We start from the raw sequence: 25,466 nt of genomic DNA, 5'->3' as shown, positions 1-25,466 counted from the left end.
GCATAGACCCCAGTTTACTGTGCTTAGTAACTGCATGCCACCACATTCTGACTGTAAGTAATCTTGCAGTTTACTGAAACAGTTACAAATGTAGAATGGTTGGCTGGTTACTAAAGTGTAAAAGATAAAGTAGACATGCTGGTGTAACTCCAGGTGTTTTTCTGTTGTGTGCTGCCATGTATCTTCTAAAATTCCTGTGGTTTCAGTAAAAATTTCAAGGCAGAACTTGGGTAACCAGACTCTACTGAAAACAGTAGTTAGTGACAAGACCCACTTCAGCTAATTATGTACCCAGGACTGTGATATATATTACTTGATTTGGTTGATTGTACAAAACTGGAGCCCTTAAACCTCTGTTAGCACTGAAGGTCTCTCTGTGCATTAAATTCTGTCTTTGTTTCAATTCACAGCTTGTGACTAAGGGCTGTGAAACAGTGGAGATGACTCTGCGTAGGAATGGTCTGGGTCAGCTTGGTTTCCATGTAAACTATGAAGGCATTGTGGCAGATGTTGAGCCCTACGGCTACGCGTGGCAGGCAGGACTGCGACAAGGCAGCCGGCTGGTGGAAATCTGCAAGGTAGCTGTAGCCACTCTGAGCCATGAGCAAATGATTGATCTTCTCAGAACATCAGTAACAGTGAAGGTTGTCATCGTCCCTCCGTATGAGGACTGCACACCACGCAGGTATTGTATAATAGCTACATTTGGTCTGAAATTATATCTTGATTTGTGGGGTCAGGGGGGAAAGGAACACCACAGAATAAGTGTTAACCTCCAAAAACCATGGTATAATTATAATACAGCATCCAGTATTGTAAGGTGAAAGAGGAGAGCAGAAAAAACTGCCCATATTCAGACTCCAGGCCCCATAAAATATTCATTGACTACCACAGTTTAAAAATGTGTGAAGAACCTTACGTGTCCTTTAAATTCCATGGAATTTAACGTGGAAATAAAATGATTTTTTTTGTTGTTGACAGTTGTGTGTTTGATGCATCAAAATTAATTGTACATTTCCCTCCCTGCTTTCCCATTTGTTGGTAGTTTGCAATGTCTGTGGATGTAATTCTCGAAAGCTATGAATAGACTTACATTCTTCTACTTTCACAAATAAGTAAGGCTGTAAATGATGAGAGTTTATCAAAGGTATGGATCTGGCCAGAGAAATTGCTGCAAATTCTTCTTTACTCAGTAGTAGATCTTGCTGCATCTCTCTCACTTCCTATCTGTGTTAAGCCTGAGGCTTGTGTCAGCTGCATTATTGCTTTTATAGCTTTAAAATGTTGCTTGATCAGAAATAAGCAGTAATACGTGCTTTTTTTCTAAATTGGACATTAAGTCCCTCCATTTTTCCTGAACTGACACAAAAGCTTTTTATAATTTTTACTGCTCCCATCTGAACTCTCTGCAGTTGTCTGTAGCATTCAGCCACATCACTAAATCTGATTCCCATATTCCTGACATCCTGTATTAATATCTTGCAAATGCTATATGATTAAAATGGAATGATCTTTAATAGGCTAAATTTGCCTGCAGGCTAGCTCAAGTTTTATGCTAGATTTGCCAAGAAGCAGCAAGTACAGTTACCAAAGTTCAATGTGTTCCTTGCAGTGAGAGACTGAGAGAGTGTTTTGCACTGCTGTTTTCTAATCAGGCAATATCTTTGTAGGGGTAGATGCTAAATCTTTGTATACTTAAGGTTGAGGCTGAACTTAAATGCATATTTATTTGATATGAAATTGTGTCTCCGAGCAAAGACCTTGTACTTGCATAAAAGAAGAATCCATGTTTGTTTTTACTGTGAGCCATACTAACTCCTGTTGTAACTGGTAGCAAAACAGGAGCAGAGAGAAAAAGGAGTTTTATTTGTCCTTTAGTTGTTAGTGGAAAATTGAATAGATGTCAGGGATTAAAATGAGCAGTGGCATAAGGTCACCCATGAGGTATTTGGAAAGCTTTTGTACAGTATTTAGCAGCCCGAGCAAATGGAAAGTTCAGCTGCAATCATAGCAAAAGGATTAGAGCAGAAAAATCTGTGTGGAAAGCACAGATCCTATTATTCCTGAACTAAATTAAGTACAGCCAAAAGCAAGCTTAGCTTTAGTGTATCCAAACCCATAGCAGGAAGAGAAATTACTGCACTTTTTGAAATACTGTACTCAGCATCAGTGAGTTTTGTTGTTGTCTTGTAGTGAGCAAATGTTCACAGTGAGTTATTGCCTAGTTATAAAATTTCATAAAGCAACTCTTTATCCTGCTTGTTGTATCCAAAATCATTAAGGTTGAGGAACTGTGTCTTGAATTTGTAGCTATCCGAAATATATTACTAGAGACTTGACTTAAATCTTTGCAGAAAGCAATTTCTCTTTTGGCAATTGGTTTTCCAAAATCGGAGTCCTTTCGTTGTGTCCTCTGGAGGTCATTTAGTATTTCTACTACAGTAACTTCTACAGGCCATAACTAAAATGAAGATCAGTTCTGCTTGGTACAGTACATTCATATGAGAAGCAGTCCCTATCCTAATAAATTGATTGGCTTGAAGTTGGAGGAAGAGCGGGGGTGCAATTAGATAAGATGACTTGCCAACAGGCACATGGGCAAGGTCAGTAGCAGATACAAAAATATATCCAAATACCCCGATTCACAATCTAATGCCCTACACAGAGGCAGGCCTTGTTATGATTATATCTCTACTAAAAGATGGTCGTTAAAACATTGCCACTGAACTCATTTAGTGGACTGATTGCTGACCTTGAAGTTAAGAACACAGCAGCAAGAGGACATTGTGTATTCTTGCTTCTTAAACTGTAACTATGTCTGCCAAAAAAAAGAGCAACCCAAACTACTAAAGTATATAATCAATAGGGAAAGAATAGCAGAGACATAAAATATGAAGAGAAAAGAAAAAACAAGGGTATCAAGATTTTAGTTAGGTTGTGAGTGGACTTCGAAAACAAATCTCCTGATCATCCCCATCTACCATGCAGCGGTTCACATCAAAGTGGTCTGGGTGCACACAAACATTTCCTTTCAGATGAAGCTGAACTACGTGTGCTTCAGAAGCACACCTTGTGCCTTCCAACTTCTAATTTAATTTGCAGGTCAAGACTAGAGGGTAGGCCAAAGTAAAACCACAAAACGTGTATATTGTGGACCTCAGCAAGACCTCAGCACCGACTGTTTCACTTTGTCTACTCCTATTAGACTGCACGACTTGCTAATGTCAGCACAGCCAGATAACAAGTTACCTGTTTTGTTTTGTATTTTAGCTGGGAAGAGATACTGATATTTCTCAGCACTAATGGTGTAATCGCTTAGAGGAAGGGCTAGAAGTAGAAAATTTTGCACTGATTGGTTCTTTTTCCTTCCCATTAAATAATGATGTGTGTAGGTAAACAAAGTAAGCACAATAAAAAATTCACTTAAATAGAAGTATACACATTTTTCAAGAGAAATACCCAAATTATCCTCACCGAACCTGAAGGTCACATCTGCTTTCCAAATCTCTCATTTTAAATGTATGCAGAAGTTTGCCCTGCATCTTACGTGGACTGCATTAGCTTGTGTCCTGTTCTACTCCAATTTTTATGCTGTCCTGTTCCTGTACATCCTCAGGAAGCAAAGGGCATCGTTTGGACTTGGCATCTACAATTTTTAGCAAGTGTTTTGTTTTCATAATGTGCAAATTTATCAACTGAGGTACTCTAAAGCCAAAGATGTTTGAAAATGAAGCGTGATGCACTATTTCATGGGAATCTTGTCTTTTCATGGATGTCTGTGCATCAGAAAGATTTATCTCAAAAAGAACAAACATTTCAGGTCTTAATCGTCTGGGTGCAGGTAAGTTCTAAAACCCGTGACTTTCTTTAAATCAGGAAGGGGAGATACCCTTCTAGCAGATTTTTTAGCTTTTATAACCCAGTAATCAGATGAATAGTATCAAAATTTGTTAAATACATGTTTCTAAAAAGCAAAATCTTACATTTACTGTTTCATAGAATTGATTCAGCTTCTGTCTTCAGATTTCTGTCCTTGTGAACAGGATATATTTATTTTATTTTTTCTAGTAGCATGTTAAATTTCTTCATTTCCAGGAGTTCTTCAGAAAACTACCGTATGCCAGTGATGGAATACAAAGTGAATGAAGGAATGTCGTATGAATTCAAATTTCCCTTCAGAAATAATAACAAATGGCAGCGAAATGCAAGCAAAGGGCAGGGACCTCATGTGGCTCAGGTACCATCCCAAATACAAAGTCCAGTAACATCTAGGATTGGCTCTGGGAAAGGAGAAGGGAAAATGCCACCCCCAGAACGAGCAGCCAACATCCCCCGAAGCATCTCTAGTGACGGGCGCCCGTTGGAGAGCCGGAGGTACGTGTCTTCTTCACAAATGGCTTTTCATTGCTGCTCAGAATCTTGTCTGGAAAAAAGCACAATAGATTTATCTAAGTATCTGAAGACTGCTTTTAATCTTGGTTTTAATTAGCCAAAAGGCAACATGAATATGAGCGAAACATTAGCCAAAAGGAAGTACCTTTCCTGGCATGATTAACCACAAAATGAAGTGTTACGGGATTGTTAAGCTATGTTTCCCTGTGTTGGATGGTATTCTAAAACTGCTGTATTGTTATTTAAGTTTTAAATGAGTTACAATCAAAGTTTTAGATCTAAGTGTTCCTGAACTCCTGCATTTTGAAGTAGTAAATCAAAATTTTAGCTTGTTTATAGGCTTGGTGGAATCGCCTAAAGCTCTCAAGGTAGGAATGGTATCTAACAGGGTGTTTAGCAAGAGAATTCTGACCAGCGCAGAAAGCAAATTTATTTGATTGGGGAGTTCTTAAACTTCTTAGGCTAGAGAAGAGATTGTTTTAAGTTTGCATTTCTCCAGGGTGGTTTGGGGTTTTTTGTTGTTTTGTTTTTTTTAAACAAGAAAGTGATTATTATTAAGATAAAGGTATCAGGCACATCCTGTCACAGTATTTTCATTCTTTCATGGAAGATGATGTATTTGATAGTATTCAAATGGACTGTCATTGTTTTGATTATCTGTACAAATCGGTCACTGTCTCTGCATTTACAAAGAGATCTGTTGAGGGAAACAAACTCGTAGCTTGTATTTCTTGATTTGGACAATTCCTTAAAAAAAAAAAAAGCTGTAGACAGATTCTGATCATGCTTTACGTTGCTGAAAAATATAAAGGAGTGGAAATAAGAGGCATATTGTAGAAAATTTAAAGAGAGCTCTAATGAACTAACTTAAAGCATTTTTCACATCCTGAAGAACTGGGGATAAAAAAAAATAAATATTCAAAGACGGTACAGCCAAGACCAAGAAACTACCAAGGTGAAATTGAAACTTCTGTGTAGGACACCTTGTTAAGAAATGATAATAGCTGGTAAGGACTTAATTTTCTTACATTCTTTTTCATTAGACACTATCATACTTCTGCACTCAAACTGATTAGAGAGTGCCCCCCCAGTTGTAGCGTTATGTAAGCTCAATAGAGGTATACTTAAAGCTCCCATCAGAGTGAGTTGCAAAAGAAAATTTGCAACGCTGAAAGCACTAATAATTTCACAGGCAACCTGATAAGATTGTCTGTGAAAAAGGTTGCAGAAACCAGTGAGACACTGGCCTCAGCTCTCTAATGGTATATTTGGACCAACATAAAAATTGCATGGCTTCAGGCCGTATCTGCCTGTTACAGCTTGAAGACGGGCAGATGCTGAATTTGAAGGAATAGGAGTTGGGGTGTTGGGTATTTTTGCTCTCTCCAGCGCTGTAGAATCTCACTCTCTAATTATGGAAGACATAGTTTAAGGCAGTGGCAGAAGATCAGAATCAGTTGAGTTGCTGACTGATTGCAGACGGTTCCATCTCTTCATGGTATTAACCAGAGTTTTGTCTAGAGTCTTGAGTTGGCTGTTCCACGACTCCTGCCGAGGAGTGTGAGCCTTTGGTTGCACTGAGGGGTATTATTAACTGTGTTTTTCTTGTGCATAAAATCCTATGTGGGCAACATCACACACCTAAAGCATCCAAGATTTATCCAGTCACTGGATGCTTCTAGAGGGGGGTTATGGCCTGGCAAATATTTGCAAAGTGAAAATTACATTTCCATATACTCAGTATTTGTCTTCAAAAAGTGAAACTTTGACTTTCCATTTCCTTCATTTTCAAGGCATGTAGCTGGGGTTTTTCTCCTCTAGACATTCTTTTAAGTATTTTTTTAATTATTATTCAGAAAGTGTTCTATTGGATCTTTTCATCCTTAAAAATATATTATCAAAGTAGCTTTTAAGTTTGGCTGGGAATTTTTTTGGATGCCTGAAAAATGTCCTCTCTCTTATCTTTCTGGTCTGCTAAACATGTTAGTCTTGGCTGGATCAAGTTTAAATATAACAGCAGCTGCATAAGGTTAACATGTTTCCAGTTAAAGTGAAGAAAAATACATTTTTGTCATTTTAAAGGAACACTGGAGGGGAAAAAAAAAAAAGCAATAAGCTCACTCCAAGACTCATTTGTCTTTTCTCTGCATGATAAAAGAAAGCTTTGCTTTTGGGGAAGCTCAGATACTTCTATTCTTATTGTGTAAAATCTCTAAAATCAACAAAGATGAGATTTGCGTAGCCCTCTTAACTACTGTCTCATTTAATTTTTCACCACTAACTTTCATACTTTCCATAGTGTAAAGATCACCTATCAGGAGGTGCTGGAATCTGTGCGTGTTTCTGGTGCAGGTGGCAGCGATGGTGCTCCGCTGTGCCTCGCTCCCTACGATTTGTTCTTTGCTCAGCTCTCAATTGGCTGGAGAAATGGAGGACCAAGGGTAACCTGGTAATATGGGTACCGGGATCTATACCGGTGGTCCCTGTGATCCAGAAAGGGCCCTCTAATTAACATGATTATAAACTTGACCCCACCATATACCAGATGGCTACTTCAGTGTCTCTCTCTCTCTGCAGTATTTATGTTCTATTGAGCAATTTTAAGGGATTTTAGAAAAAAGCACCTGTCATTACGGCTCATTAGCGAAGCGGTACAGCTATCCTAAATTTCCTTAGTACCATTAGAGCTTCACTTTCGAAAAGAAGGTACTGCCTAAGTGTCAGTGGGGCTGGAAACTTACCTATGAAGATTGGCATCAATAAGTAATTTCAGTACTAAATTATCTCAATTTTAATCTTTGGTTGTGGTCTAGATATCACCAGCTATCACTTGTGTTTCTGCGGTGCTGAGCCATGGTTCAGACTTGCTGATGTTTGACTGATCTTGCTACTTAGTTGTCTTGAGACTGGAGCTGGCATTTATCCCTCTGTGCTTCTGCCTTTTGACTGCATGTTCTTCGTTTATTGAGCCGGGCGCAATGACAGCGATGGCAGATCTCATCTGCCACTAAGAAACACCACTCTGTAGTTTGTGATCTATGTTTTAAGGGATGTGGCAGCTGAGAAACCCATAGTAAATTGATCCATGTGGTTCTCTGAGCTCTGAATCTGAGATGATTTTTGGAACTAGTGCTGATAGCAGTTGCCCAGGACCACAGAGGGTTGGTACCGTCATTAGCCGTAGCTCCAGCAGGTGTGATTTCAAAGAATGAAATAGAGGCATTATAATATTTCTGACTTATCAGACCTAACATGGTACTCATTTTAATGGCAACATATCAGCAATAAATCCGTGACTTACATTAAGTTTTTAGAAAAAACCCTGAAGATTTGGGGGATTTAATTTAAACAGAAACAGATTAACAGACAGGTGTTTCCCTCTGTGAGTACAAAGTGCTCTCAGGGTATGGGGAGTACAGGTATAACTCTTTTTGAGTTACTTACTAGTGATATTTGACTGATGATCACTTTATATAACTGTGAAATAAATTTATTTTTTACCCTTGTTGATATTTTCACTTTAGTCCATTTAACTATGTTAAAAATAAATAAAAGCTGCATTACTGATCCTGAGAACAGGAGGATTTCACTTCACATACATAAAAACATCTTGCCTCCCTGTGGAGACTTCTATTGTAGGTGGGAGAGTAGCTTCCTTGACAGTCCCTAATTCTGAGAAGGCAGACAAATGCCCAGTCCTGTGCCTAACCAGCAGAGTACTTAAATTTATCTTTATTGGATTGTCTTCATGTATCCAACTCACTAGCTTATCCTTAAATTCTCCCTGTTCCTCATAGTATCCTGGGTCTTTGAATGTATTCATGATTGATATGTATATTTGTAGGCAGGAAAAATGACTCAAAACTTTATAAATCTTAAAATAAATCTCTAATGCTACTGCAACATTAAGACTGAAAAATCTAATAATATAAATGCAATAAATTCCAAGTTATGGCTTCTTTCACAACGTTAATTAGTCCACACGGGACACTATATAGCCTATAACCCAGAATAAATATCAGAGTGATACATTAAGGAAAACAACAATAACCCACATATATGTGAAGTATGCCAGAGCTAATGTTATTGGAGAAGATGTAATTTTAGAGCTTGATATTTTTTTCCCCTCCCAATTTTCGGGTTTTATTTTGTACACTTGGTTTCCAGACTTTATTAAGAAAATTGTGCAGGGAAAGGAGATGAGATAGTGTTAGATGATAATCTCTTCTTAATTAATTTATCGTAAACTGGAACCAGCTTTAACTAAAACTTGATTCAACAAACATTTGAAAAGTGTGAAAACCAGTGAGCAAAGTGTGCTGCTGGACTTGTGCACTTCAGTGTGCAGCTCAGTACTGTACTGGATGAAAGCTCAAGGCTTGAACTAGAAAATTTCTGAGCACAGTCAATATTTTAAACCAAATGGAAAACTGAATTATGGCATGACTGCCGTCAAGCACTAGCTGTAAAATTCTACAGTATAGAACTACTAGAACAATATTCATTAAGACTGGTTTTAAGTCTTATTGGGGACTTTGGAGCACAGTCTTGCCCTAAAACTTCATACTTCTTTGAACGATGCCTGTGTGTAGTCAGTGACGGTAACTGTGCCAGTAGTAGTTTATAGGTTAATTCCTGCAGATAGATTCTAGTTTAAACTGTTCTCATATTATATAAAAATCCTAATCTGCTGCCGCTTAGCTTGGATCAGTGATGTCTCTCCTAATATAAACAAGCAGGTGCTTGTGCTCATCTTGCCAGCTGTCAAGTGAGCATTGTAGCATGTGTTGCCTACCTCACAGGGTTTGAGGATTTGTTATTTTAAAGTTTTCGTAACATTCTTCAAATTAAAACATGTACTAAGATGAGATTATAGATTATGCGTTTCCTACTGGCACCAGGACCTAAGCTAGATGTAGCAGTGGAAAATCAAAGGTTTGTTGGTACGCCTGGCTGTATGGGCAAACTCTTGTGTTCCAGAAACATCTGAGAAGAGCCATGCTGTGTCATGTCAAGAGTTGGTCTCTCTTGTTTGACAGTGGCCATCAGCAGGGACCAGGGGAAAGCATAAGAAATGCTTACAAGTATAAGGGAAGACTCCTTACCAGGTCTGACAGTCTCCTGGCTGGCTGCTGTTTCGGATCGCCTGGAGCCAGCTGCAGCTGTACCGCTGTGTTTAACAGCTGTGGATGGTATCTCTTCATCCAGGTGCCTGCTAATTGGTCTCTTGATAGTTCCAGGTCTCCAATTGCTCTTTTGTCATCAGGGATAATGAATAATCTTTTTGCTTGCTTGATCCAATATAATTCATGTTTGGATGGATTGAAGCAGATATGATAAAATTCTCTATAATCTGTGGAGCCATGTAACCTATTCAGTGTTTCTTCGTACAGAAGCCATTCTGTACTTCTGGTTGTCCTGTTGCCTGCCTCTGTATCTTTTCTTGTTATAATACGTGTTTTCTGAAATGCAATAATCAAATTGAAGAAAAATACTTGAGAAGGTATACAGTGTGGTGTGAGAAGGTACAATACGACAGCATTTTCTGTTTCATTTGCTATCCCCTTCCCCAAAATTGCTGATGTTCTTTTTTCCTTTTTGAATGGTTTGGTTTCCTTTTTAACATGAGAGCACTGAGTCAGTGTTTTCAGAGAACTGTCACATCCTGCAGTATTATTAGGATTGCAAAAATCAAACACGTGGAAGGTAAGCATGCCAGAATTAAGATTTGCTGTGCAATTTTATTCAGAACTCTTGTGTAACCGTGTCTTCTGATACTTCCTTTGATTCAGTTAAGAGAATTTCTTTTAACAGAGGACAGCTGCCTCATTCAGTTCACATAGTGCATGCAGCTCATTAAAGAAGAGCTATTTAATACTTTCTTTTCCTCTTCATTACTCCATCCCATATTTACTGGATGGCATTCAAATCCTGCTGTAAAGATGTAATTATTAATTCCCCTCTACGCTTTACAGTGGTGCCCAGTACTATGGTTTCTGAATGCTTCACGGATATTAATTAAACTTAATTTTCAAAACTCTTGTGTGAAAAAAGATGTCTTTGGCCCTCTTCAGATTAAGAACAAAGGTAGAGAGAGGAATTATGTTCTAATCATTTGCTGTGTCTTATTTTGGGCATCTCATATTTGGAAGTGTGCCCAGCATTGTTAATATTTTATATATTCAAATTACAGCTTCAGTTGACTTCATCTGCTTTGGTAAGTTTTCAGCTCAGAAGTAAATCGGGCCTTGGACTCAACTAAGGCCTTTGAGAGATTTGCAATTAGTGAAAATGAATGAAAAATTTTCTTTTAACAAATATGCCAGTGGTCATATTGGAGTGCTGCAGCAAGTGCAAGATAAGAATTCAGTTTGCTAAGTCAGCACTGAAGTGCCTTTGACTATAAGGCCATCCTTTCTCTTCTGCCAGCCTGCGCCTCCTTCACTTCCGAGCTGTGCAGCTCTTGCAGGAGAAGTTGTAGCACAAAATAAAACTGCGCGGGGCAGAGGTCCTAAGGGAGAAGGCACCTGTGTGTGATCATATAACTAAAGACTGCCTTAGGCCATAGGCACAAAGCGTCCTAGACTGACATTTTTCTTATGATGTGTATATTACATACCTATGCATACTGAAGGCGTGGGGAAAATTACAGCTAATGACATGGAAATTAATTTATTAAGAGCAAGATGGATGCTTTCGATGTCTGTGTTGTCATACTAAACAAAATAAATGTACGTCCATCCCACTCGCTGCCTTCACAAAAGATGGTTTTCTTGCCATACTTAGCAAGACTCAACCAGTCCTTTCAGGATGAACTAGATCTGTTAGAACTAAATCATGCGTGGTATAAACCCAGTTCAGTTGACTGCAATGTAATTGTATCTGTTTAATGCAATGGACGCTTGGCCTATTTTTAAATTCAATTACGGGACTCACGTACTTAACCGTTTTTGAACTTCTTAAAGCTGTCTTTTGAAATAGATAATAGCTTGGTTTAGTTTTGGTTTTAATTATAAATAAAAGACAAGCACAGAATATCTTAACTATTGGGGCATACTGCTAACACAGTACTCCTTTTGTCTTGGGAAGTGCCTTTCATCAGTAGATTTAAAAGCAGCTCAAAAAGTCAATTTGAACTAATTTACTCTAAAGTTCTTTTGTCTTATTTATGTTTTACATAAAATGAAACATCTGTCACTATTAATGTTTTTTAGTGCTATTGTGAACTGTACCAACAAAATGTATTGCTGCCTTAAATAATAGGATGTCCTACCTGACTGTTCATTGCTGTTGTTCAGACCACATTTATAATACAATTTTGTTTGCCCTCGAGGCCTTTCATCTTTGTAAATGAGTTATAACTCCATGACATAGTTCTGAAATCTTGACATTCCTTCTGACCAGTGCTGTCACTTTTTGGTAAGGCATAGGAAGTAAAGAAAAGGCATAGCTGAATCTGAAGGGAAAATGTAAGCGTTTTCCAACAGGAAATCATTTTATAGCAATTATTTGAGAATAATTGGTTTCTTTGCCATAAATTCTAATTTAGTATCGGGGGAAAAAAGGTCATACTTTTGAACTGTGTATTGCTCTGCAAGCATAAATGAGTTTAAATGTGTGTGCCTATATAGATGAGTGAATGCTATTGAAAGCATGTTTTTTTGTTGGTGGAACTATTTTTTTTTTCTCTTTGCAAGAGTGCCACCGGGAAAATGAATTGCTTGGCTCACGGCTCCCCAAGTTTCCAACTCTTGAACTGTGTTCTTTGCAATCAAATATTTCAGAATTGTTGCTTGATAAATGTAAGATAAGTTAAATTCAGTTTGGTAGTCTAGAAAGGAATTACTGGATTTGGTGTGGTACTTGTGATGGTCAGGCATTGGATCATTCCTTTCTTGTCTGGGAGAAGGAGTTACTGTTAGTCATATGCACTTTAGGAAATTCCAGATGATCAGGATGTTTGGTCCAGTCATACTGCTCCTTCCATTTTAAGATTTTGTTAGTTTACTGCTTTTTTGCAAAGCACTGAGGAGGACAAATGCACATTTTGGGGGGTGGGGGTGTATACACACACACACAATCTTTGGATGTATACACATACATAAGTAACATTAATCAGTGCAATCCATTTTTCATTTTCAAAAGAGTTTTTGAACTTTAAAAGTTCTTACAGTATTGTGGTGAGAGCTGATTGAAATCTGCTACTCCTTTACAGATATAGATTAAATGGCTAGGCTAAGATCTTGTAAATCCCCAGGCCCAAGTTGTGTACTGAGGCAACTATCTGTGTGCTTCACTGAAGTCAACATGCATTTTTTAAATGTTAAAAGTTAAATTGCTATTTAACTTGTGTAAGTTATAGTCTTTTTCCTAGTTAAAATGAATAAAGGTTTGCATTCACAGTAGGATTTTGATGTTTGTGGATGGCATAATTCAAACTCCACTTAAATCACTGCAGAAGTCCAGAATGGCTTCAGTCACCACTGAGTAGAACAAAAAACTAGCTAGCAGCAGTGAATTAGGTTGGGGTTTGGGAGACAAAATGCACAAAGCAGAAAATGATCTAAAAGAGCCTTCAACTACAGAACAGGATGTACGAGTTGAGCAGTAGAAGCCTGCTGCTTCCAGCCATTCTGCCCAGGTGCATGTGTTGCAATTCTAGCCCATTTATTTGCTGTATGGTTATTCTGACAGGAGAAGGCCTTGTATGACTCAGGTCTGTATTGTTTGCATAGACAGCTCACTACAGTTAGTTTAAATTCCAGGCAAGAGTTTGTTTTGAGAATTAGAAATATTTTGTTCTGTTTGGTATTTGGGTGAGGAATGTTGTGTTTCATTATTCCTTACAAGCAATCCGTAAAAACAAATCAGGGCTTTAGAAACTGGGTTGTTTTCCTAGTGTGTGCTGGGATTTTCCTCCCACACTTGCCTCTCTTCATTTACTCCCCGGCATCCAGCTTTTTACAGCTGATTTTCCTTGGTTTCCAATAGATTGGTAAGGGGAAAGTGTCTGATCCTTCAACTGACTTCAGTTCTACTGTCTCCATGATGCCATGTTCTTTGCTGATGTGACCATTTGCACGATGTTGTCCATCGTGCTTTGCACTATGATATTGCTGTTCAATATTGCTGATTTGACTGGTTCATTTGCTCTGAACAGGTTGTCTCCTGGTTCTGACGTCTATGTCACAGTTTCATCCATTGCCTTAGCAAGATCGCAACAGTGCCGTAATTCTCCAAGCAACTTATCATCCTCAAGTGAGACTGGCTCTGGTGGGGGCACATACAGACAAAAATCTATGCCAGAAGGGTAGGCACCAGACTTTTTTCATATACTTTTTAGGCAGGCTTTTTGTTGTCTGTTCCATTTGTTGTAATGTATATTAAACTAAAGGAGTGCTTACACAGCCTCCTGTCAGCTGTTGTTTACATGCATTAAAACACGTTTGTTTTCAAATATCACTGTCATGCTTCTTGAAAAAGTCAGTTTTAAAAATCCCTTGCTTCCACCTTTTCCCTTTGCGACATAACCTCTCTCTCTGATACTAGTCTCCAAGTGCTCAGGTTACTATACAAAGGGACGTTTATGTATTCAAAAAAACTTCATTAAAGGTACTGGTTTCATGTTGCAAATTGCTTCATTTCACAGGTTTAGATTCTAAAATAAAATAAGTAATAGGTTTGGGACGTTGCAGTCTGTGCTAATAGTTGAAGCAAAGTAGTGTTGAATGCAACTAAGACTTCAGATGTGTAGGCACACAAGTGCTAAGTAATCCACAGCTATCATCTTTTTCACATATTCACAGTCATCCTGTTTTAAGGTGCTCTCTTCCAACTTCCCATAAATCTCCAAACTCTCTGAAGTGATCCGATGTCAACGTAAGGGGCAACTTGCAGAGGGAGAAATTAAATCTGTATCATTTTCAGAGAGCACTGAAAGGAGCAATAAATCAAGAATCTCCAAGTAGGGAAAAAAATAATTGGCAGCAGGAGAGCTGTCTACCACATTCCAAATTACTTCCTATAGAGAAGATAAAGGGGCAAAACTGCTGATAGTTCACACTGCAAAGCTTCCCTCTGAAGTCGTCTTGAGTACGTTGCAGGTCATTGTGTGTAATTCATTCTGGTTTGGGTCTTTTTATAAAGTAGAAGTATCTTTTTCTCTATTTTAAAAAATATATTAGTAAGATTAAATACCATTGTCAGGAACTGTTTAGCACAAGGCACTGTCTTTTGCCTGTTTAGGTGCCTAAGGGGGGGACACTGCTCTGTGTCAGTCCAGAGAATGCTGTTCTGAGCATGTGTTTGAACAAGCACTGCTTCTTGTGCCGGAGCGCTGAAGATTGGTCCTCCCTGTCCTCCTCCTTGCAGCTCAGTTTGAGGCTTTCTTAAGAGGCCATCTCTTCTCTGCTGCACACCTCCCTGAAGGCTTTGATTCATGAGACTATCAGGCCTGTTCAGGTCATTATTTAAGTTTGTGCTTAAGTCCTACTGACATTAGGAGATTTGCTCTAAACCCATTAAACTTTGCTGTAAGGAAACTAAATAGAAGTGTGTCCAGAGCTCTGCAGCTGGAAGAAGCACTTAACCTCTTTATACACTGCATACTTCCTGGCTCATTCATGCCGGCAGCACTTCTGTGTTGCCTTGAATTCTGAAGAGCAGCTTGTGCTCCCAATATCTTGTCTGCTCTTTTCCAACTACGTCATTTGGTCTACAAAAAAGGTATTGCTGCCATATGTCCTTAGACCATCACAACCGTAACTGCTTGAGTAGGAGGGGTTTTTTCAGACACGCTGGGGCTTTTGTTTTGAATTGGCCTCAGAGCACACCAGCACCCATCCCAACCCTTTTCCATCTTTCAAGTTAATTATACACATATGTTCACTACAGCATTCTTTGAGCATTTTGCAAGTTCAGCAGAGAGATGTGTCCTAGAAACCTTGTGTATACGGTCTTTTTGGTTTTGAAGCTTTAATTTGGTGCAAGGAAACACTGTTTAAATGCAGTAATGAAAGAAGTAATTAATACAAGAACTTTGCATGTTCCTTACTGGATTTTTTTTTTAATCACTTGTTAAACTCCAATTATTGGACTATTATGTTCTATTCTTATAGGAAAAGCACTTTGCTTCCCATACTGTCCTTGTACACATGAATCTACTCAGGACTTTCCAAGCATTTTCTACCAGGCTAAATGGAAAGCATGAAAAATGTAATTATGAAGGAAACTTTCCCTTATCTCAATAAGCAAAGTAATGTCTGTCACATTACTAAAAATCATTGCAGTTCCACGTGTGTCTTCTGTTGAGATTCGTCTGAGAGACCAGATTCAGGGCAGCTCTGTAGTGATGTTCGATGTACCAGGTAGAGCTGATCAGTGATTAACCCACATATGTTGTTAAAATAGGGGAGAGATGTTGTAGCATTCAGTTGCTAAGATGTTGGAGAGAAGGATGGGCTGGAGTAGGTACCTAGCCGAGGGGGCACCATGTCCTGAAGGTAATCTTCCAGAGGTGAGGCTCCAGTGTGCTGTAGGTATGCCAGTCCCTGAGATTTCCCAGTGCAGGAAATCTCAACTGCATAATTTGTGTATACATTTCTTTCTTGTTGCATGATATGACAGATTTGGAAAGTTTGTGAAACATAAATGACTGGAAGCATGGGTGTGAGTCCAACCTCTGTCAGACGTTGGTAAGAGCAGTAACTGCTGCCTCTTCTGTCCATATCCTAAATGGGGTGTAGGCAAAAACTTCACTGCCTTCACAAATGTCCAGATTGGTCTTGCTGTATATATGTGTGTTTTGTATACTTATCCTGTGTTTACCTGAAGGTATGTATATGTAATAAATGATTATAGAATGTAAAAATGAAATTTGAAAATACTGAAATAATGAGTTTCTTCTTATGACATATATATAAAAAGTATATTTAAACAATTTCCCTGTTCTTTTAATCCAGATTGATTTCTCCTTCGAGTTTTTGGGTTTGTTCCTACATACCCTAGTGGGCTATATATTTAAGCAGCATAGAATACAGCACCACATGCATTTATTCTTCCTGCTTTTAAATAGCCCACTTCATGTAAAAAAAAAAAAAAAAAAAAAAAAAATCTAAAGACATTTCTTGCTGCTCAATTAGTAGAGCAGCGATTTTAATGAAATAAAATTAGCAACATGTGGTGGTTTTGTATATCTCTAATCTTGAAAAAAAGATCCCACATCATAAAATATGCCAAATGTAAAACTGACGGCTTTCATACATATGAACATTATGGGATTTAGGTAAGAGGACAACGCATAGAAAGTACAATATTGATACAACACAACTTCATCACACCAAGGTTTCTTGGGGTTTTGGCTTTTTCTTTTAGATAACGACTTCTAATTACTTTGTCATGAAAAGATATTCTTCCCAAAATACTTTACAAGTCTTAAAAGATTAAAAATTACCTCAGATCAGTGTTTAAAGAATCAATCAGCTTTTGAAATGTTGTGTTTAGACTTGTTATGCATGTATCGAATTGGTATTGAATTCATCATGTTTAATTTAGGTATTTGATTAAGTGAAACTAGCGAGTCTGTGTGGATAGAAAAGGAGAAGCATTACTTACATAATGCAATTTCCATTTAAATTGTTTGCGTTCAGAAGGCAGATATATCCAGGTGTCCTTCACTTCATCAAACCGTGTGTTGACTGTACCAGGGAGCTGTGAACAAATTAGAAGCAGGGTCACATTTGGGTAAAATTTAGAAGGCCCAAGTTTCAAAATGTGACATTTCGGAGCTGTGCTGCATATACACGCACGTTCCAGCTGCTTGTCTAAGGATAGGAATGGGATTTTGTTCTGAGTCATGTGATGTTTCTTTGGTGGGTTCATTTGAGTTAATAAATATATAAACTTTCAAATGGGATGACCACTTTCAGCTTGTTCTGGGAGAGTGGCAGATGTCTGTTTTACATTGGAGGTCGTGTGGGGCAGTGTATAGCTAGTAGAGTGAGTAGAAAGCACAGTTTGGGATATTTTATTTTCTGTTGTTATGTTAGGCACTTAGAGCTAGAGAAACTCCTTGATATATAGAGAATATATCAGCTTGTAATTCTTTTGGGTGTTACTCTGTGCATGTAGAGTTTTGGTGATTTTTTTTTTTTTCCTTCCCTTCAAGGTATGTCTGATTAAAAAAAAAAAACCAGCAACCCAACAATTCAGAAATGCGTTATTCTTGACGAATTCTTAATGATTGATCTGCTAATTCTGAACCCAACTATAATTCTTAGACTTATGAGTGATTTATAAGTAATACAGAATTATAGACTTAATTCTTACAGACTTCTAGGCATATAATGCAGGTGGACTTCAGTACGGCACAGAGGCACTGCGTCTCCTTTGTCATTAGATTGTTCTCCTTGAATTTACTTTATCTCTGTTGAGCTTTCCAAAATCCATCTGACTAATCTAGCAGGGTTTACAAAAAGTCCATTGAACTCTGCTTTCTTCTACAGCAGTAGGTGTACACATCTCACTGCTTTCCTACGCCTGTATTTAGTTTATACTAGTGAACTCAAATTACTTTATGATCCAATAATGTTATAATTTACAGAATTTTTACCTCCCAGGTTTTGAGAGTCCATAACCAATACAGTCAACTTTATAAACTCTTAACTAAAATGTTAATGTCAGTGTAATAGTGCCTGAAATGAATCTGTTGTTTGCATATGTGTCTGCGTCACCTAGGTATGACCTTAATAGTCTTTTGCTTAGAACCCAGGGAAGTGGCCGAGATCCATGGGATTGTCCCAACAAACTTTCTCATGCTCACTTTGACTAGATTGGGCTAGTACTTTCCCAGTTAAAAGGATCCATCCTTGAAATCTTTTCCCAATAAATACATCTCATTTCCCTATATGGTTTTTATCCAAACTATCAAGTTTTACTCATTGCAGTCAATTTTCTGTAACCATGTAATGGTCTGGTCACCTTTCCATGTAAACATCTATGTAAATGAAAACTAATAATTTTATTTCTGGATGTTTTGGGTCTGGTTTTTTAATTGTATGCACTGTAACTAGATGTTCTTTACCAAAGATGCTTAATAAATTAGTGTGTACTGTAGTCTTATGCATTAAAGGTGCTAAATGGGTCCTGGAGCTGCCACAAAAATTAAATGGAAAATCATTATAAATCCCTCAAGCAGTTGTGCTATGCATTGCTCTGCCCTGTTGTTTGACACTAGCTTCTTAAAAGTGCTCTTTTCCCCTTATGTGATATTTATGCATATTTAAAATCATTATCTGCTTTGTTTTTTGGGGTGTTATAACAGGTTTGGAATTAGCCGTAGATCCCCTGCTTCCATTGACAGGCAGAACACGCAATCAGATACGGGTGGTAGCGGCAAATCCACACCCAGCTGGCAAAGAAGTGAGGATAGTATCGCTGACCAGATGGGTAGGTAATTAATTCTTTACAATGCGCAAGTGGTGCTAACCACAAGGTGACTTTGGCAGTACCTCTCCATGCAGAGAGAGAACCCTCTTAAGCACTGTGTTTTCAGTGTCTTTGAAAGTTAACCTTGTTCGTCAGGATGAATAATTAAGTCTGGAGCATATGCTAGCTTCTGCAGTCTGTTTCCTTGAGACCTATGAGTATCACCTGAGGAAGAACTGATACCAGTTCTTCATTTGATTGTGGGACTAAATCTACCTTAATGCTCTTACCCTGAAACACACTGTCCTTTTGGAAGCGGTTGGGCAGACACACTTACTAATTTGTCTTGCTGTTGAGGACTTGTTTGACCTCACGTACTCTCCCGAGTGGCTTGGCTTAGTTTAATTTTTGCTTAGTTTGTCTAAAGTGCTTGTGATGCTCCCTTTCAAATGGCGCTATATAAATGTAAATTGATTGTTTGATCATTGAAGCTATAAAAATACCATGTACAAAACAGCAAAAATGCAATTAAAGTTTAAATAGTGAAGTAAATCTATAGCTTGGTAATCACCTTCCACCAGTGTATACATTTTCATTCCACTTGGCAGTTGTGCTGTCAGCTGAGGGAACATACTAACTACATAAAACAGCTGGGTACTGAGAATTTGCATTGTTAAGCCTTCATCTGAAGTTTTTGCACATAGACCTTTTGCTACAGCTATGGCTCAACTTGAGTGGATACCAATGAAATTGACACCAATGGAAATATCTTATCTACAAACAGCATTGATGCAACCTGATGACCATGGTCAAGATTGCTAGATTGGTTTTTTCTAACTTTGTTACCATAGATTAAACAATTCCATACTTTTTCTATGGCACATATAGATCATCATTTTACTGCATCACAGCTTTTGTTCTATATAAATGGACTAGCGTTGAACACAGAATGAGGTTCAGTGAGATAAGCAGGAGTTTGTTACGGCAAATGCCAACCTTGAGTTCTGGAGATGTACTTTGTTCACATACCTTCACAACCTCAGTGAGCGGTGCCTTGTTACTGAAGCCATCTGTCAGTCCCTCCCTCACAACTCCCCCCGTACTTCTCACTATAAAGCTGTGATTGTACTGATCTGCAGTTCTCATTCTGACAGAACGATTTTTAATTGCATATGTTTTGATACTGTTGTGATGGTAACGACACATGTAAAACTGATCTTTTGCTCAGCATTACTTTTGCAGACCAACAGTTGGGTGTTGATGCTGGCACTGAGTGGAGCTGTCAGCAAGTTCTGTTGTATAATGTCAGGTGTCACCATAATTAGCAAAATAAATAAATAAGACCAAAAAGAACAGGAAAAATTGTGTGGCGGAAGAGATGGCTGCGGCATTTGGCAAAGGCTGAAAATGCATACTGATACATAATCCCTGTGTTTTATCTCTTGTGTATTGACCTGCATTCATAGAGTCGCAGTTGGAAGCTGCATCTCTGACTGGAGACTTTATTGCCAGTCTGGTGAATGTAGGTGAAAATTCGGTTCTGTGCCAGATAAGCACATTTCCACTTGGGATAATCTGTCTCAAGGTAAATAAGGCATTAGGTGCAGTGAGTCCACACACTCACTCCTTACTGCCCCATTCTTAGCTACAGAAGACCTTTGCTCTTTGTGCACCAACACTGCTTGTTACTGCTTGGCAGGGGGCATCACATTTGATGTTGATGATGTTATTTTTATTTATTATTACTATATTTTAAAAACTTTTTAATTTGTTTTTTTAAAAGCTAGAAGTGCTGCAGATCAAGATGAACAAACCATAGCTGTGTTGGGGAAGGCTTTAAAGCACTGCTAATTACCATGGGTATTGTTAAGTACTTAATGTTCATAAGCACCTATTCTACCTAAAAGCAGCATTTTTGGAAGTGCAGAATATTGCATAACCACAGGAGAGAAGATACAGATAAAAAGTTACAACTAAGAAAGATTCTTTTAAAATACCGACCTTGTGCTCCGAGAAGGCAGTTACCTACCTGAAGGGCTGTGTCTGAACACCCTCTAGATCTCCATAGTTATTGTCTAGGAAAAAATAAGCTTAATTGGCAAAGAGCATTCCTACGAGTGTCCACGTAAGGTGAATGATTTGAATTCTGTCCACTTTTGCATGGTTTAGTTTAATATGTACAAAAGAAAGGAATATTTCTATGCAGCTTCCACATTCACAGCCATCAATTTTTAAGGGAATATTGTGATTTCACCAGATTTTTTGCTCTCTCTTCAGTTAGAAAATGTTTATTTAACTCGCCTTAACTTTGATGAGAAATATGTGTAGTAGTTGTACTGGAGAAAATGTGTTCATTTAAGTGATCGCTGTAGACTTGTGCTATTGTCCTGCCTTGCGTAGAATACAATTTAAGGAAACACGGATCTTCAGGTTTTTTAATCTCTTGTCCACAGGCAATGTACATAGAGATACAATGTCAACACACTGTGAAAATGAATATTCCACTGTTTTAATGCTCTGATACAGTGCTGTTGGACAATAGGGGCATAATACCATTCAGGTTGTTCTGACAAAAGCCAGGATGATGGCTGCTGGTTTTTCATGAAGTCTTACTGATTTACACCAGGCAGGAATGGTCTCTCACTTACCCACCCGTGTTTTGTCACAGTATGTATTTTTTTTATTTGGAATGAATTTCGTATTAGGTATCCGAAGTTTTTGGCTAATGGTAGTATTGGAAAAATTGCAGTGTAAAACAGACTACACGTTTTCTTGGTTTGTTGCACTGCTTACACTTTTCAGTACATTGTTGTGTGCTGTATTGCAGAACCAACATGCCATCTCCCAGCAGTATCAAAAGTACTGCCATCCTTCAGAGAAAGCCCCAGTGGAAGACTGATGAGACAGGATCCTGTGGTTCACTTGTCTCCAAATAAGCAGGGTCATGTAAGTTATCCTAAAAAAGGAATTAATTAATGTTTTGCTCTTGCTTCACAAGCTCTTGATACCAAAAGCGTTGTTCAAAGTTATATTTAGAGAGTCATTTAAAAAAAGAAAGAAAAAAATCCTCAAGCCCTGTTCCCTCCTAGAACATGAAGGAAGCAGTAGAGCAGACCTGTTGTTTCCTGAATCCTACAGTAGCTTAGCACAGCCTACTGAAATATTTATTAGTTAATAAAGTTTTGTTGCCACTTGAACAGCAACTTCTTGTCTGTTATCTTGTGATAAGTAGAGGATTTGTGGGAGTTTGCAAAGCTATTCCTATGCCTCACACGTGAGACTTAGTTTACAAATATATTTTATAATGCAACACTCAGAAAGCTGCTTCTTTGAAACAGAATAGTGATCTTGCTTTTGGTTTTGTATTTTCTCCGCTTTCCTCATCTAGTGTAACTATTACTTCCTTTCCATAACCGACCTTGCACACTGTTGGAAAGCTTTGTCTGAAAGGTCTGCTGGAATCCTGCTGAAAAAAAAAATTTCCTTGTTTTATTTGTGTTTAGCATCTAAATGGTAAATTCTGCCTTTCTGTCTCTGCAGAGTTAGATATTCACACCTTTTTGGAGACTCTCACTTCCTGATTTACATACAGAGAGATAGATAAATGCAGTAATGTTCATAAATCTAAAATGTCTTGAAAATTATTTAAGTCACTAGACTCAAAAAAACCCCCACCCTTTAAACTTTAACCAATATGCTGTATCACTTGTTTTTTTTATTTTTGTACAATCAGCTAAAATATGGAGTTGTGTTGCATGACTGTACTGAAAGTATTAGTCGCATTTACTTAGGTGTGAGAAAGTCTTTAATTGGTTCCTGTTATTTGCTCCTGCTTACCAGCATTCTTCTTTCAATACAATTGGCAGTGTTGCTTTTAGGTTATTAATTCATAACAACATATCTTTATTATTTAAAAAAAACAACCAAAACACCAAAAAACCACCACCACACCTGTCTTCATATTCTTAGGAGCACAAATTAGTTTTTGTATTTAGATTGACCTGTTTTCTGTGAGATGTGTTTGACTGTATAATGATGTAATACATAACTCATAAGCTTGTGTGCAAAGCGTAGCACTGGATTTATCAATGCTTGCATGCATTCTTCTCATCCAGTCATCATTTAAAGTCAATCTTTCTTATGTAGAGAGATGGAGGGGGGGAATGGTGCAGTTCCTAATGAAGAGCAGTAACTTTAATTGGAGATAAGTAGGAGTCCAGATCAACTTAATATTCATCCTGTTTTTCTGTCAATTCCTGCTTTAGTGTAATAAGAAATGTGGATGCTGAAATTTCTTGCTCTCAGTATACATCCATTCTCTATTTTCCCTCTTTTCCAGTGAAAACAGAAACAGTATCTAATCTTTTATATTTGGCTGGGATCTCTGCCCATGCCTGTTTGGCAAAACTCCAGGGGTAGACAAATAGGAAGGGTGGTTCCGAGTCTCCTTTCCATCCCTTCCCTTATTCCTGGGCCATCTGGTCACCAAACAAGTCCGTTGCCTACTGAAAAACTGCTTCAGTTCTGATTATATAGATGATCAGAACGTAGGCAAAATCTGTAGATGGAAACTAAAATTAAGGAGTTCAGATGGATAGAAATACCCCAAAGGTAGGTGAGCTACTAAGCAATGATGAGTGTATGGTAAGAAATTCTTCCTGTAATGGGATATTCCAATGCCCACTATGGAATTGAGGGCATTCAGTTTCTTCGTAACAGCTGCTGTAACCAATGACAGAACACGCAAACCAGCCAGACACTGGCATGCCCTGATGGGACAATTTCAAAGCATTGCATTAAAGCTTCCTGTCTTGCAATTTTGCCTTTTGGAAAACAATTTCAGATTAGTTAAATGTCATTTCAGTGGTCGTTTGCAAAGGACGCTCCTGCTGAGGAGTGTCCACCCTACCATACCCACCCTACTACGAAGGGGTAGGAAGAGCAGTGGTTATTTTGCCCTACTTTAACCTTTTGATAGGCAATTGGATTATTAAAATAATGTGCACTTTCTGTGGATTAGTTATGTTTCATGTTCTAAAACACTGGCATCTTAAAATTAGAATATTTTTAATTATAGTAGTTATAAACCAAGTCAAAGTCTACGCAGCTCAGCCAATTTCATTGGACTGGGCTGAGCAGAACTGCGCTTGAAAGGAAACAGTGTAAAGTATTTTGGGACAATACAAACAACTCTGGCTTTCCCTGAATAGTTAAGGCATGGCTTCCAAATCCATATGGAAGCTTTTTATGTGCACCCAGAACAGAGCACATGCATTGTGTTGGAATGAAATTTTTAGCGTTTATTAGTCTCTGTCCAATACCTCAAGGTAGAAGAGCTCCTATTGTGCAGTGGTGACTTTTGTAATCGTTTATTTCCTCCTCCTCCTCTTTATTGCCATAATTCTGAAATAAACCTACCAGTGTGGGGTTTTTTTGGATTGTTGTTTCTTCTGTAGTCTGACAGCCACTACTCCAGCCATTCCAGCAGCAATACTCTCTCCAGCAATGCCTCCAGTGCTCACAGTGATGAGAAATGGTATGACAGTGGAGAGCGCACCGAATCAGAGCTGAACAGCTATAACTACCTTCAAGGGACTTCAGCTGATAGTGGCATAGATACCACTTCCTACGGACCTAGTCATGGCAGCACTGCCTCCCTGGGAGCAGCAACATCTCCCCGTACAGGGCTAACAAAGGAGAAAGTGGCACCGCTGTGGCATAGCTCCAGCGAAGTGGTCTCCATTGCAGACAGGACATTGGAAAAAGAGAGCCACATAGACCGAAAGACCGAGTCTTCACTGAGCCTGGATATTCACAGCAAGAGTCAGCCAGCCTCCAATCCTCTAACAAGGGAGAACAGTGCTTACAGTCTTAGTGATGCTGTCTCACATACAAGGTAAGTTTCACCTCTTATGAGATTGACCCCTCCACGCTCATTTTCCCATGCTTGCTCTCTAGCCTATCAAAAGTGAGAAGTGGATGTTGAAGAGAGGGTTTCTACTTACGTTAACCAGTGTTTTGAAAGATCTCGCTGTGCAGAATGCTTGAAAATAAGACCACCTTTAGTCTTCGCTACTGCTACTGCTTATAACGCTAAAGAATGTCTTTGAGAGCATATTCCATACTGCTGCTACTAAATTAATGTAAGACAGACACGTGTCTGATGTGTTTATGAGGAATATCTTGCAAGAACTGCAGTTCATATGTGGATCAGAAAGGAGATCAGTCCATTTTATTAATGCACATAATATTTAATGTGTGTTTAATATGAGGTTCTTTTTTAGTCTTGCAAGTATGCATTTCAGTTATTTTGCATTTTTTCCCCAGTCTTTTTGTTAGAAATCTGCTTGCAGTCAGTATGATCAAGACTGAGAGCAAGTTGCTTGGGAGTGCTAGCATGCAGATTTTAATCTCATTCTGCTGCAAACTTGTGGGTATGACACATTACAGTCACCTTCCCTCTCTCCCTCAGTTTTACCACTTGTAAAATTGGCAATATCAAGTACATGTATAATGTGCTTGAACACCTCAGATGGAAGATACCCACTTTACAAGTTAATCAGAGCTGCTAAAGGCAGAAAATATTTTAGACCATTTTCCTAACTCATTTCCCAAGAAGTATTCAGTGCACTTTTTGAAAAGTACTCGTA

General features: G+C 38.4%; 1 protein-coding gene across 5 annotated transcripts in view; it reads left to right on the top strand.

Annotated features, from left to right (window-relative positions):
* Window positions 1-25,466, top strand: part of SIPA1L1 (signal induced proliferation associated 1 like 1) — a 223,505-nt gene that overhangs the window by 177,752 nt on the left and 20,287 nt on the right. For all 5 annotated transcript variants that reach the window (XM_076344755.1, XM_076344754.1, XM_076344756.1 and 2 more), the window contains 6 exons: window positions 411-685; window positions 4,096-4,374; window positions 13,553-13,702; window positions 18,713-18,837; window positions 21,644-21,762; window positions 24,273-24,712. In XM_076344755.1, coding sequence (XP_076200870.1) covers window positions 411-685; window positions 4,096-4,374; window positions 13,553-13,702; window positions 18,713-18,837; window positions 21,644-21,762; window positions 24,273-24,712 — 1,388 coding nt within the window. The remainder of the gene's footprint in view (window positions 1-410; window positions 686-4,095; window positions 4,375-13,552; window positions 13,703-18,712; window positions 18,838-21,643; window positions 21,763-24,272; window positions 24,713-25,466) is intronic.

The sequence above is a fragment of the Aptenodytes patagonicus genome, chromosome 7 (assembly GCF_965638725.1).
Source record: "Aptenodytes patagonicus chromosome 7, bAptPat1.pri.cur, whole genome shotgun sequence".
NCBI classification, from domain to species: Eukaryota; Metazoa; Chordata; class Aves; order Sphenisciformes; family Spheniscidae; genus Aptenodytes; species Aptenodytes patagonicus.
This window is presented reverse-complemented; position numbering and strand designations above follow the sequence as displayed.